We start from the raw sequence: 14,446 nt of genomic DNA on the forward strand, positions 1-14,446 counted from the left end.
ATAAGAATTCATATGTAATCACATCTGCATATATAGATAATAGCTAAATGCAGTTCTGTTGCTATCTTCACACGTTTGTTGTACTTTCTGTTTATCCCCTAGCTAGGTGCTTCTCAGATGTTTGCATGTTCTATACAGAAAGGTAATTAAGGTGATAATAACAATACTCAGCCTTTACAAAATATGAGGACAACTGTTGAAAGCAGTATGTCAAATGCTTTGTAAACTACTCCATAAATAGTTGTGGCCTTTGAGTAATTCTTAGGAAGCATTTCAGCATTTCATTAATTTCATATTATGTTCTACAGAATCTACCGGTTACACGTATATTGGACAACCTCATGGAGATGAAGTCAAACCCGGTGAGTGTAACTGCCTTCACATGGAAAAAGGTGGAACAGCTGAAATCTTGAGGCTGGATATGGAATATGCCGTAGCTATTTTTTTCATGATAATTCAGTTAAATAGAATGGCGCTGTATCTCAAGAACAGAACCATTTTCGTAACTATTTAATTGACGTTGGTTTTGGTGGCAGTCAATCGTTGTCCCTGTTTGCAAGACTTGGAAAAGATGTACAGGGCTAATTTTTTTTGCCAACCAGTAGGGGTCACTCAGCACACTTAACAGAGAAAGCTGAATTTAAAAGTAGGTGAAAAATTAATCAGTAGTTTAAAAAATAAACACTAGCTTCCTCAGACTACAAGTTTAGGAATCCATTTGGAAAAGTTTACAGGTCATATGGGGCTTTTTTACTGACTCACATTGTCACATTTCACTGAGTAGAAAACAACCACTATTGCTTGGATTATTTGGAGAAAAATTTGGTCTTCTCGCTTGGAAAAGCAGAGATTGAGCCAGTCTGTCAGACAGTAGCCTCATGTTTCACTACCATGTCAAAGACTGGAATTCATGGCCCAAAACAGGGAGTCCTACTTTTCAAGTCAGCGGAGACCAGGCAAGCCCTAAAGAATGATTCTTCTAACCTGCAGGAAAATTGACAGCAACTTTTGGAGTAAGTTTCAGCTAACAGAAGCAAGCCAGAGGGTCATCTTGGAATACGTTTAGACTTATTGTACCATCAACAGACTGAAATTGTATCTGGAAAAGGTCAATGCATAGAAGTGCACCACTGTGGCCTCGGTCCATCTTCTGATGTTTGAGGTCCTTTTCTGTTCCTCAGAACAGAAAATTATTGTTCTGCAGGCAAAATACAAAGGGAGGGGAAAAACAGCTTAAGATTTTTTTTTTTTTTTTACAGCACAGAAGAAAATCTCCTTTATAGTTCATTGAATCTTGCTAACTGCAACGATCAGGATAAGAAATGTACATACAGATAAAAGTTGTAATGCACAATCAGAACTGATTATTAACAAGTCAAACAATTATAACAATTCATAGAAATAATTTAAATTATTGATGCATTTTATATTTAGAAAATAAAGCAAATACACAGCTTGTACCACCAACACTGACAAATATTGTCAGCTGAAAATTTAAACCTATGAGAGTTTTGCACAGTGTTGTCATTCTGTAGGGTTGTTTGTAACTCACTTTGTGTGTTACTTGTCCCTGCTGCTGCTTCTGTCTCACAAAGGTCAGTTACCAGGAAGGAAAAATGAGTCTATAGCTGTGCTTTACAAGTTTTTCAGAAGCAGGATCAGACAAAACAGTGCTTATGGGCAATAATACCATCCTGTAAATATTTTAATTCGTCTAGGTTGGTTAACTATAGTTATACTTTTTCCTGGAATACTTACACAGAAGTATTCATTTATGACCTTGAAGTGATCTGTCACTTGAGTGTTTTTTTCAATGGTAATGTTTATTGGTCAAAGCAGTTTTTAAGCAGTTGCTTTGGGGATTAGATTTGCATAAAGGAATGTTCTGTTCGTAAATCAAATAACATGGTTGTTGTGGTTTGGTATCACTAAACAGAGATTGATTAAAACCTTACATCTTCCTTAACAAAAAAATCTTATTAGGTATACACAAATCTTAACCCAGAGATAGAAGATTGACAACCACTGACTATAAAATTATTGAGATTCTTTTAAGCATCTTGGACAAAGTGGTTTGATTCTTGAGAATGACAACCTTTGATAAGTAAAACTAGTATTTGTAATGTAGTATTTTTATGGCAAAGTCCCAAAGAGGTTTAGATTCTGTTAATACGGTATATATGTTTGTATTGATTAAGAGGTAGATAAATCTTATTGGTGATATATATGAATGAAATTACTTTGGTTAATATCGTTTTGGACCGTATCCAAAGAAGGGCAACAAAGCTGGTGAAGGATCCAGAGCACAAGTCTTGAGGAGTGAGGAGGGGAACTGGGGTTGTTTAGCCTGGGGAAAAGGAGCCTGAGGGACCTTATCACTGTCTACAACTACCTGAAAGGAGGTTGTAGTGAGGTGGGGGGGTCAGTCTGTCCTCTTAAGCTGCAAGTGCTGGGATGAGACAAAATGGTTTCAGTTTGTGCCAGGCATGGTTTAGATTGGATATTGGGAAAATGTTCTTTGCAGAAAGGGTTTTCAAGCACTGGAGCGGGCTGCCCAGGGAAAGGGTTGAGTCACCATCCCTGGAGGGATTTAAAAGTCATGTAGATATGGTGCTTAGGGACATGGTTTGCTGGTGGACTTGATGGTGTTAGGTTAACAATTAGACTCAATGGCCTTAAAGGCCTTTTCCAATCTAAAGAATTTGATGATCCCTTTCAGTGAGTGCAGTATCTTTCAGGTTCAGGATACGCTGTATGATTACTTTCCCTGCATTAACAACAAAAAATATCTAAAAATGTAGGGTTTTCTTAATCCAAACCAGTCATGTTAGTTTCTGCAGAAAAACAAATACAAACTGAAAGTCAAAGATATCTCTGTAGCTCTTTTTCCATTTTAATTTGAAATCTTGAAAATTAAATTTACAATTTCAAAAGTATGAATTTTTCTTGAATTGCTTCAAGTAAGTCACAAATTCAGTTGTGTGTAACGAAACCACTATACAGTTGTTTTTATTGGCAGACTAGCTATTTCTTAAGGCAAATAAGATGTAGTAGGGTTTCTTTCACTGCCCTCTCACAATGTATTTCAGCATGAATGGTGTATTTAAGCAACACAAAAAAATAAACTAGCTTATCATGTTTCTATTACTTTAGCTCTTTTTTGTGTGTCTACTTACACAAGCCCACAGTGAAGAAACACAGCAGTAATACATTCAGGAGGAAATGTTCGTAATATTGGGGGGGGTTAACTCTGATTTTAGTTCTGGCATTAATCTGTAATTCATTCTAACAAGCAGGGAAGCTGCAACTCTTTAGGTGAATTAAAGGTTTCTCAAATACCTCTCAGTTTTACTCTAGCAATATCTATCCATTCCCGGCTCTCTCATTACTTCAAAGTTGCAATACCACTTTTATGTACAAGGCTGCCAAAATCAGGAATACTGGCAGACTTTACAAATGCAGTTGAAATTCCTGGTGGAGCATATAAAAGCATTTTACAGAAGTTGAGTGTGAAATTAGAGCTAAATTATTTTTTTTTATGAAGCCATACTTGACGATAGGAGACTTATGTCATTACCTAAAAGTCCATAATATCAAATAGATTTATTTTCTGTGTGTACAAACACCACATGCATGCTAAGTATTTTGTAGCATTAGAGATAATTATGCTTTGTGAGCTTTAAAAAAATTCCCCAGATAATCTGTGTACTGCTCAAGAAGAATTGTTTCTGCTCTGCAGAATCATGAAAACACAGATCTTGCATGTGAGCACCCAGATGAAAACAGCTGTAGTCTTGCATGCAGTTTAGCCACAAATTAAGCTCCACAGTACCTGGACGAAAATGCAGTATAGAAACCAGAAAGCCAAGTAGTTGTTGGAAGGAGTTACTAAGAAGTTTTATTTTTCATCTGTAGTAATTGGCAAAAATCTTTCTTGTTGCCAATGAAAATATTGGAAGCAACTCTGTATTTTGTGTGAAGGAAGGATTTTTTTGTATAGTTTAGACAGTTAGACTTTTCAGATTCTTGTGGACTCATTGCTTCTTCAAGAGCTTAATTTTGGTTTAATAGTAGTCATAAATCATGAAATGAAAGGGGTAAGTTACATAGCAGTAGCAGATTTTGATCTGTCTTGTGCTTAGCATTCATTACCCTAGAAGTGTTTTGTTTTACAATATTGAATCAACAGCAGATCTCTGTAACCTGGAAAATGTTAGCACTTATAACTAACCATGTGATGTTCCTCTAAAGCTGGTAACACCTTAATTTTTCTTTCTACAAATTGTCTTTCTGTTGGGATTTATTATGCAACTGGCATGTTTTTTTGGAAAGTGGGGTTAATAGTTAATTTTGGATGAACAAGATACAAAGAAGTTCAATAGTGTCCTTCATAGCTCTCTCACTGTTGTTTATTCCGTACCAGTTCAGTCAGGTACATAATATAAATGTTAGTGGACACCACAATTACTTTTCAGTGATGTGTCTGCTAAATGGGAAATGATGTTGGTCTGAACGATGTTTAATGCAGTAGGTACAAGCAGAAGTTCATAAGGCCATATTCTGATCTTTTGAGATAAACCCATGCTTTTTAACAGGAGACAGATGATTACCGGTATTTCGACCCCAAGATGCTACGAGGCAGTGACAGGTGAGGTTACTGTGAGTTTTCCTTCTCTCCTTGTATCCTGTGAAAAGGCTAACTTAAGAAAGCCGGTTTTATTTTACTTGCTGGCTACAAGTAATTCATTTTAGTCATTAGTTCTAAGTAAAAACAGTTGATGTTGAAGAAATTCACAACAGGAACTTGGATCAGCCAGATACATTTTCATAACACTGAAAAAAGAAAAAATGCTTTTTTCCAGTGACTGCATACGCTGCTAACACGTACATCGGTTCACTCACAGGAATGGACATTAATATTTAGCAATAATAAATGTTAGAATTCTTTATAGTGGTGCTGCTTGATTTCTTTGAAACTTTGTGGGTTTCACTGTTAAGCTATAAAGTCATTGGAGAGTGCTTCAAAATTACTTTATCTCCTTTTAAACAGTTAAAAGTTTTATTTTTATTACAACCCTTATTTAGCAATTTGTAAATAACTTCAAAAAAGTATCATTACAAATTGACTGCATTTGCTCTTGTATAGGCAGATGTACATTTTGTATTCATGTGCATATGAAAGGAGAGTTGAATATAGTTTGTTTTGCTAATAAAAGAGGGGAAGAGGAATAACACTAAAAGTTTTTATTTATCTTTTGCTTTATATCTTTGATCAATAACCGTGACTGGTAATCTCAACTCTAATATGCTAGAAACAGAGAAGATAGTTTTAATATAAGTTCTTAAAATAATTTTCATCAAATCTGCAAGAAAATAATAGCTCATTTAATTGCAGGGGTTTATTACAGGCTGAATATGGATAAAGTAGGTCCAGACTTGCTTTTAGTGTTTTGCATTAGAATCTGTCCCTCTGTTCTTGAAATATGGAAAGTATAGTTCTGACAGTTTAAGTAGTAATAGCCAAATTTCAAATAATAATACTTTTCAATAAAGTAAGTATTACAGACTATATCATTTCAAAGGTAAGCAGATTTTGAAAGCAAGTAGCAGTAAAATTGCCACTATGTTATGTTCTGTTTTAATTGCAGCTTACATTGTTTTGTTATGCTTTTATAGCATATTTGGAGGATTTTGTGCAAAAGTGCAAAGATTTGTTTTATTAAAGCCAAAGGATTTTTCTCATGTAAATGTATCTTTTTAGCCATTCCATGTTGCTTTAAAAAATGTAAAGATAAGCATTTACAGCAGCTGCTAAACGAGCCATTCTGTGTAAATATAATAATCAGCAAAAAACTTCTGATTTCTGGTTTGGGTTTTGTGCATTAACTCAAGTTATATTAAGTTATATTTGAGCATTACAACAAAACTCTAGTATAGCCATGTTTGTCTAATTCTCCCTCCAAATACTTGTGCAGAATAACAAAACATAGGTTAGCTGGCTTGACAAAATACTGCTAATTTAAAATAACGGTATCAAATAGTGTAACAGATGGAATGACATTAAAAAGTGAGTAATTTTTTTTTTTATAATCTACTCCTGGCATTTCTACATACTATTTTTAAAAAAAGAGTAGGTACTGCATTACTATAATTCAGTTTTAGCAAAATACTCTGTTCTGTGTAAAGCCTTCATCAAGTCTAAGCAAGTCCCCCCTCTGAAAGGATGACACAAAATGTACATGCATTTGTCATAACATATGCAAAGCACAAGAGAATTGGGCTAACAGTTCTACTTATGGAAAGTCCGTAGTATTCATGACAGATCAAAACAACATATTAGAGATATTAGTGACAGACATTCCTTCTTAAAAACCTGTTTTCCTGATAATATTGTACTCATCATATTTTCTCCTAGCTAGCAGTGCTATACTTAGAGCTTTTAAGCTTTAAAAGAAGTGCTCTCATAAAGCCAATGGGTCACACAGCAACCTTTAAAACTGATGAAGTAGAACTGCTGTTTACTCGTGTATTCAGTCCTGTAGATTGAAGGATTTTCCATAACAAATAATTTAAACAAAATATTTGGAGAATGAATGCAGAGAGGCAATAATTGTTCTATTTTAGATCTTCGTCTAATATTGTATAGTATTCCATAAATGTTATGTGTACACGATACTCATTTTTCATATTTATATTAATGGCTAATAAAATTTAAGTTGTAGTCTCTGTTTCTTTGTATAGCTCAGTTCCAAGAAACAAAAATCCATTCCAGGAGGTAAGTCATGTAGAAATTATTTTTCAGTGTTCATGTGTTAAAAAAAATCTTGAAGTAACGGCCATTTTTTATGATCATGATTAAGAAAATTAGTGGTCTTGTTTGCAAAAACCACTTAGACTAATTATATCCAGTATTAATTATAATTAGCTGTTATTCTGAAGGATTCTTTTAATCTTCAAAAGACTATGTAAGTTTTAAGTAATACTGGAGAAGGAAAAAATTATAAAATTCTTCTAAAGGTAATTAGAGAGATTTATTAATATCATAATTGGGTATTCAGCAATTCAAACCCCCCATTTTTATGCCAGCTTTTTTAGAATGCTCTCTAGATTTAATCCTTTGACCAGCTATAAACAGCAGTGTTGTACTCTGATTTAAGTGGCAATATTTTAAAAAGTCTCATCAATTAAAGGAAAAAAGCAGAAGAATAAATGTTGCCATGTTATACAGATGTCAGTAGCTTTCAGTATTTTTAAACATAAATATTTGCAAATAGTAAATGTCTTACTTATCTTACTACCAAGTTTCATAAGCAAAATCTTTGCCTTGGCAATATAGAAATGTCTCAGATTGCTCTTGCAATGTCCTAATTATCCTCCTGAACAAAAGAAATATCATGCGGTGCCTTATATATGGCTAGCAGATGGTCATAGCAACCATGTCATTAGTCACATGAAGTCTATATAAAATTCATATAATGTAGTCAAACAGTTTTGGATAGTGAATGTTACCAAAACCAATGAAACTATTAAATCTCCTTTTTCTATTTATTAATTGTTCTCTTTTAAACATAGCCTAGAAAATACCGATGGGCTTTAGCTGTAATATTACAGAATCTTAGCAGTACTAAGTGGGAGGGAGAAAAAGAATGAAAAAGTGTATTCCTTTATAACACAAGTCCCAAATTTAGTGTCCCAAATTAATTCTTACACATCCATGGAAATACTTGAGCCATTCCTATGGACACTGGAGACATCTCCACACAAAATTAACATGTTGAAACTGCATGTTTCAAGTATTTTGTAGAATATAGGGACATGTTAAAAGCTCTCAGACTGCGCTTCTGCATCCTTCTAAAAACTCTCCTATTATCTCCTTTCAGGTAGGAAGCTACTGGTTCTGTATCCAGTTTTACTAGAGTGTAGTGTGATTAGGTTGAATTTTGCTGTAGGCTTAATAACTTAGTCTCTATTTTACTACTGAAATGTGAAGAATTTGAATGCATACTCTGATTATGTGTGTGTTGCCTTTTAGGCGATAGTGTTTGTAGTTGGAGGAGGCAACTATATTGAATATCAAAATCTTATTGACTACATAAAGGTATGTGCAGTTCTGTCACTTGTCTATAACTTGCTGAGAGAAACCAATTTTAGTAGCTTTGCTGTAACACCTGGTATTTAAATGATTGAGTTTTTGAGATTAGCCTTAACATCCTTTTTTATATACAGAATCTGAAAAGAAGGATGGACGAGATCAGGAGAAAATGTGAATTATTAATTCACACCAACAAAGAGTTACTGCTTTGGAGATTTCTGCTCATGTTGCACTTTTAAATTAAGTAAATAAATTGCATTCTGCTTTGTTTTGTCTTCATTCACACTAATGTGGGCAAAAACTGTCAGCAGATGTAGCTAACTGAATTAACCTCTCTTCTGTAGAGATATATCAAATGTTGTCAGTTTGGTTGTCTGTATTGTTTTGGAGTCCTGTTGCTAGTTTTCATTTGCTGCTGTTAAATAAAGAAGCTGTAATGTGGCGTAGCCTTGACAGTAAGGAACTGCTCAGAATTCTCCAGTGTTCATAAATCTCACAATAGAGATACTACAGTGCTTTTTTTGCATGCAGCTTAGGAATGTGAGGTCAGTTCAAAAACAAGGCCTACAGGTAGCCATCTTATTTTACAACAGCCTTTAGCTTAATGTTTGTTGTTTCAGAAGCCAACAGAATGCAAATACTATGCTAGCAGTCAAAGCAAAGACCAAATTAGCACCAGTATCTAGGCATTTGTTATTTACCCACATTTAGAATTTCTTGCTAATGAGTTAATGGAAGCTCATTCTTGATATGCTGCATCATTTGATTATGTGTAGAAGAGTAAGAGGTTTCACATGCACAAAGAAGCAAAATACATAACCAACTATGTAACAGATTTAGTTTCTCAGATTCCAGCTGGCCAGAATAGGACAGTGGATAGAGAAAAGTAAATACATCATTGCAGTTCCTGGGGGAGCAAGGGTGGTATTCAAGCATTTTCTAGGAATAACAAAGGAACCATGATAAAATTTTGAAATAGGTAATAAATTATTTAAGAGCAGCAACATGGCATTCTTCCTTCCTGATCTTAACCTTATTCGTGGTATGATCATCCTGTCCTGTGATGGACTGGGCTGAAGCTTTTCACACAGAAGAGTAAACATGGAGCCTTAGGCACTGAAGAGCACTTCGTCCACAAAACAAGCACATGAGAGTTTTCTGTCCAGGTAAATCTTGAAAAATATGAAGTCAGACAGGTGGCCATCTTGGAACAGAGCTGGTCTGGATAGGTAAAGGAGAGAAAGAAGAACGCAAGTTAAAGAAATCATTTAGGCTCAGTTTAGAACTCATCACTACTGATAACTCATTCTGGCATTCATTGTGGCATCTGCCTGTAGCAGAGTGCTTTGTCAAACTTACAGCTTGCTTCTTAGTTCACCCAAAGCCACTTCAGGAGCCATATCGATTCAAAGGATGCCCAGCAGCATGTGTGTTTGTGATGTCTATTTGTTAGTTCCTAATGAAATAAAACTCTGAATCCTCTAGAGGCTAATAGGCTTCTCTGCTACATAGCTGCAGACTGACAGAGCTGAGGTTTGCTGCATATGCATATATGTATGTCTGTGTATATAAGAAGTGTTTATGTGATTCATACAGAGTGGCAGGAAGCTGAAAGTTTTGAGGAATAAGGCAGCAAACAGGAGGTCATTTAGTAAACAGGTGGAGAGGACAGTCAAGAAACTGACAACTACAGGAATGGATAGATCCTATGGATCTATCCATGGTTAGATCCTATGGAGAGTCAGAAGTTGGATGCAGTTTTTCTTCTGAAACCTGCAGACAGAGGTTTCTTCATCATTGGTTGTCAGAGCTGAAGGGTCTTGTTTGTTTCTCCAGTCAGACTGTGTACTTGGTCAGTGGGAGATGACCTCCTAAGGGGGAAGATTCCCTCACCTTTATTCCACACAGCTATTTGCTCTCAAAAAAAGCAAGAAATGTTAATGAAAGCCTTAATTCCACCTCCCACCCCCTTGTCTGCCTCTCCCAGGTGACTTTTACAGGCTTATCCAATAAAATTTGCTTTTCTATGTGGTACACGTCCAGCATCTGTTGTTTCAACAGATGTAGCCTATTAATTATTCTAATATTCAGTCTTCCTCCAGAATAAAAAAGAAAAATCAACAGCTCTGTTCTTCCAAGCAGATACCACAAAGATTTTATTCACTGCTTTATTTTTCCAAGCACTATCTGTTTTGCCAGTTTGCTTCTGAAAGCACAGAGAGTATTTTAAAACTTTATAAAACAGGAAGCAGTGTTCATTCAGCTTTCACATACTGGGGTTTTTTTTGGTTTTTTTTTGTAGAATTAAGAGGAACCCTCAAATCCAATTATTTTCAGTTCTGTGCTAGAGTGAACTATCTCACATCATCAAAAAGCAAATATTTATCATGTCAGTAAGGCAGATTGTGCCTTAAAATAAATATATTGCCCAAGTTCAGTTCAACGTGCTGACAAAGTGTAATCAAAAATTGCAAGCCAAAGGAAACCTCCAAGAGGAGACTATGATACTGTTTTGTACAAAAAAAATTTAGCATGTCCTTTAATTTCCTTTTGTAGATGGTTAAAAAGGTACTGCTTGATAATCTGTTCCAACCTATCTGTGATAGAGCTTATAATTTATCACAAGAAATTTAAAGCTAGTGTAGTTTTTCAATCATTACAAAATACTGGCTTTTGAAAAGTACTGAGATTATTTTTTTAGATGTTAACCAGTTTCAGCTCAGCTCCAATAATCATCTGGAGGTACAGCTCTTAAAAGGGACTAAGTCATTAACTTTAAATGAAAGCATACACATGACAGTTGTAGAAGAATATATATGACAGGTTGGAAGTGTACATTAGTGTGTTTTAGAGCTGCCTGAAAGGTAACGGTCCCATTTCACAATTATCTGTATAGTTTTACATTTCTTTCTGGTACTAGGCAGAAAGAAATGCTATTCAGTTGTACTACTGAAAGTGGAATCTGTCAACATACCAGTTTAGATCAAAACCAGACCTATTCAGATATCAAGATTTTTTAAAAGTGGCCTGAAATGTAGGAAGCTGCAAAGTCAAGATCCTGCTCAGTGATGAGAATAGCTTCATGACAAACTACTCAAAATTAGTACAGATGAGGACTTGAACCAGGATTATCATCTTCCCAGTTAGCCTGTGACTGTCAGCTAAGGACTGTTTGAATCCGCTTCTGTTACTTTATGCTTAAATGGCACAATTGGTAATACGTAAGAAACAAAATCATTTTGTCAAGGCTTATTCATACTGTGCTCTTTAGTAAGTTAAATTTTACCTGACTAAAATGGGAAAATGCAAAATAATTTAACAGTGAAACATCTCAAGCCTGTGCTTAAACTTTGAGGAACCATCAGCCTCCTAAACCAACAGTGAAAGTAAAGTCAGTTTGAAACTATGTACTACTGAAATCCTGGGGCTTGAACACTGAGCCCCGAATTAAGGCTGACATATGGGTGATTCCCACAGCCCTTCATACAGAGGTGGTGAGTTTGCCTTATAGCTTCCCCCCAGGGTGCGGCCGGCCCTGCAGGGAGAGCCAGAAGGGAAATGAGCCCCAGGGGTCCCGCACTGAGTTGACAAAGGTCAGGTGTCTGCTTGGGGATAAAAGCTGGGACCACTGGCAGGGAGTCAGGAGTGTCTGTCTGTGGAGTGGATGGACTCCACAGAGCTTCCTGGTTGGGGAAGGACCTCCTGACTCTCCCTGGAGCTGGGCCCCGGTCAGCTTGGACCTTTGTAAACGTGAGCTAGGAGGGTGAGAGCTGGCCATGTGGCTACCCTTATCTTATGTGTTTAACCTGTTGACCTGGCTGTTTCCCATTCCATCTATGGGAAACTTTGGCTCTTTGTTTGTTCCACCTATTGTCAGTTGGGAGATGTCATTGTTGGGGGTGATGTCAATTGCATGTGAACTAATTGACTTGTTTGCACCCCCAGCGATCGTTCACGGAATGACTTTTCTATATTCAATACAGTCCACTTAGTGGTTTGTCTTTCCACTGTCTGTGTCATTTGTGTTAGGCCTAGTTATCGCCAGAACAACTACTTACTAATTTTCACTTTCAAAATGTTAACATTACACTTTGGTAGCCTTAATATCAAGTGAGTACAGTTAAACTGCCAACTAGGTTTATTATGCATCCAGTTGAAATCAACATAACATTGTGCTTCAAAATCCCTTTACACAAAAGTTCCGGTTTTAACATCATCTTCATATGGAAATGAAGATTGGAAGTTTTCAGGCTCTGACACAACAGAAACAGTAAGTATGTTGTTACTATTCCTAGCACAGTGCCCTGTTATTTTAAGGGGTAGGGTTTGCTCGAGTGAGGTTGTTGGCTTCACTAAGCCAGTCTTAGAGATCTCAGAGAACTTAGCATTCTAGTGAGTTTTAATGTATAAAATGCCCCATTTTTTCCTGCTTTCTTTCTGCCTCTGGTCTTGTTTCCCACTTCAATTTAATTACAGGTTTGGTTTTGTTTCTCTGGTGTAATTTTCTTTTTCAGCCAAAAGTGAAAGACTTCAATGTCATCGAGATTTTTTATTTTTGGTATGCAATTAGTTTAAACCACTTCAACTACTGTTAAACACTTGATTTCTTCCTGTCTTATCTTTCTGTAGGGTAAACAAGGCAAACACATCCTATATGGCTGCAGTGAACTTTTTAATGCTACACAGTTTATAAAACAGGTAGGTACCCTTGATAACCCCTAACATTTATTACTTCTCTAGTTGTGTGTTGACTTATATACCATCACATCTGTCCATGGATTTAAAATTTTAAAAAAAGGCAAACTTATTTGTGAAAGAGCAATACATTTTTGTTATCTATTTTCACTTGATTGAAATGGGGGTTTGGAGTCACTATATTTAACTAACTTTTGAGGGTATTGTCTGTGTGAATTCACAGGTAATACAAGTGAACAAGGTCACAGAATCATCTTAACATAAATCCTAGCAGAAAAAGTGCCTGTTCTTGGTACTCCTCCAAATGGCATGTCTTTCCAGGCTATTCTAGTGACTTTTACAAGTTAAAAGCTGCTATTCAACTGTGATCTTTAAAACTTTGTCCTAAATGTTGCTATTTATAAATACTGGCCTAATGGGAGCATGATGTTGTCCATACCTGTACGAAAGTCAATCTTCTAAGTGCTATTAAGAAGATCATCACTATTACTTCTTTATGCCTCATTGCAGGACAAATAAAAATTTTCCAGGGAGGTCAGCAAATAGCCCTTCAGTAGTTGTCACCACCTATGGTTTTACTTCCTAAGATAAGAATAAATTGTTATTCAAAATTACATTTTAAAGAACTAACTTAATTCTTCCTGTACTTGGAGACAAACGGTACTTGTCAGCTTATAAAACTTCACTTGGATTAACTTTTTTGTTGACTGTGTACACTGCACCGTTACCTCTGAGATTTATTCACATCTTAAGATTTGAAGCTCAGATCCCCTGGTGAGGGTATGCATTAAATATTCTGTTAGCAGCACTCTTCTGGTTCTAAGACACAAACAAAGCTTACAGGACAGAAGTATTTACTGTATGAATGGCCAGTTAGTTTAACTGAAAGTGTAAGAATAGCAACCTAATGGTTTTCTGTCTCTTCATGTTTAGTTGTCCCAACTTGGCCAGAAATAAGATTGAAACACCATTTCCTGGATGGCAACTTGGCAACAGAGAATTGTTACAACATTTAGATATCTTCATATCTATAATTTTGTCATTTTGTTAAAACTTTAACCCATCTCATTAATATGATAACCTTTAAGAAAAGATCTGTAATTAATACCATGTATATGAACGTTTCAGAAATAAACCTTAAGACCTGCTGTATTGTCGGTGGGGGTCAGTTTCACGTTATTACATTCTAAATGCAGAATTAGCTGTGAGATATGACAGAGCTGGCTGGAAAGCAAAGCATTCGAGTTCTTTACATATAGTTTCTCAAGAGAAGGTCAACACTGTCTTTAGGAGGCGTGTTCTTCTTGAAAGGCAGACTTATTTAACAAAATTGAACAGGACAAAACTGCCTTTTAGGACCACAGACAAACAGCCTGAGTCCAAGAGAACTATTTCTTACCCTTCTATTTTACCAAAATCAGTATACTTGTACTTAGACTTGTGCAGTCTTTGCTTGACAGTCCAAAAATGTACCTGAAGATATCTTCAGTACAATTTTCTGATACAGCAATTTAGTTTTTCTCTTAAGAGAAGATTGCTTGCCTACACAGTCAGTTTCAAACTGAAATCTCTAATAATTTTCTTACACAGTTTTTGTTGTAACTGCTTTGACTGTTATGGTTGGGAAGAAGCCAAGTCATATTCAAAGAACAGGTGTTA

At 35.8% G+C, this 14,446-nt stretch overlaps 1 protein-coding gene across 1 annotated transcript in view; it reads left to right on the forward strand.

Moving 5' to 3' along the window:
* The window catches only part of LOC103772797 (sec1 family domain-containing protein 1-like), a gene marked incomplete at its 5' end in the record, with an annotated part of 23,307 nt that extends 9,374 nt beyond the window's left edge, over positions 1 to 13,933 (forward strand). The window contains 6 exons of the mRNA XM_008940141.1: positions 309 to 362; positions 4,596 to 4,648; positions 6,742 to 6,775; positions 8,033 to 8,098; positions 12,722 to 12,790; positions 13,721 to 13,933. Of these exons, the coding sequence (XP_008938389.1) occupies positions 309 to 362; positions 4,596 to 4,648; positions 6,742 to 6,775; positions 8,033 to 8,098; positions 12,722 to 12,790; positions 13,721 to 13,744 (300 nt within the window). The remainder of the gene's footprint in view (positions 1 to 308; positions 363 to 4,595; positions 4,649 to 6,741; positions 6,776 to 8,032; positions 8,099 to 12,721; positions 12,791 to 13,720) is intronic.
* Positions 13,934 to 14,446: the final 513 nt, after the last annotated feature.

The sequence above is a fragment of the Merops nubicus genome, unplaced genomic scaffold, assembly GCF_000691845.1.
Source record: "Merops nubicus isolate BGI_N331 unplaced genomic scaffold, ASM69184v1 scaffold23885, whole genome shotgun sequence".
NCBI classification, from domain to species: Eukaryota; Metazoa; Chordata; class Aves; order Coraciiformes; family Meropidae; genus Merops; species Merops nubicus.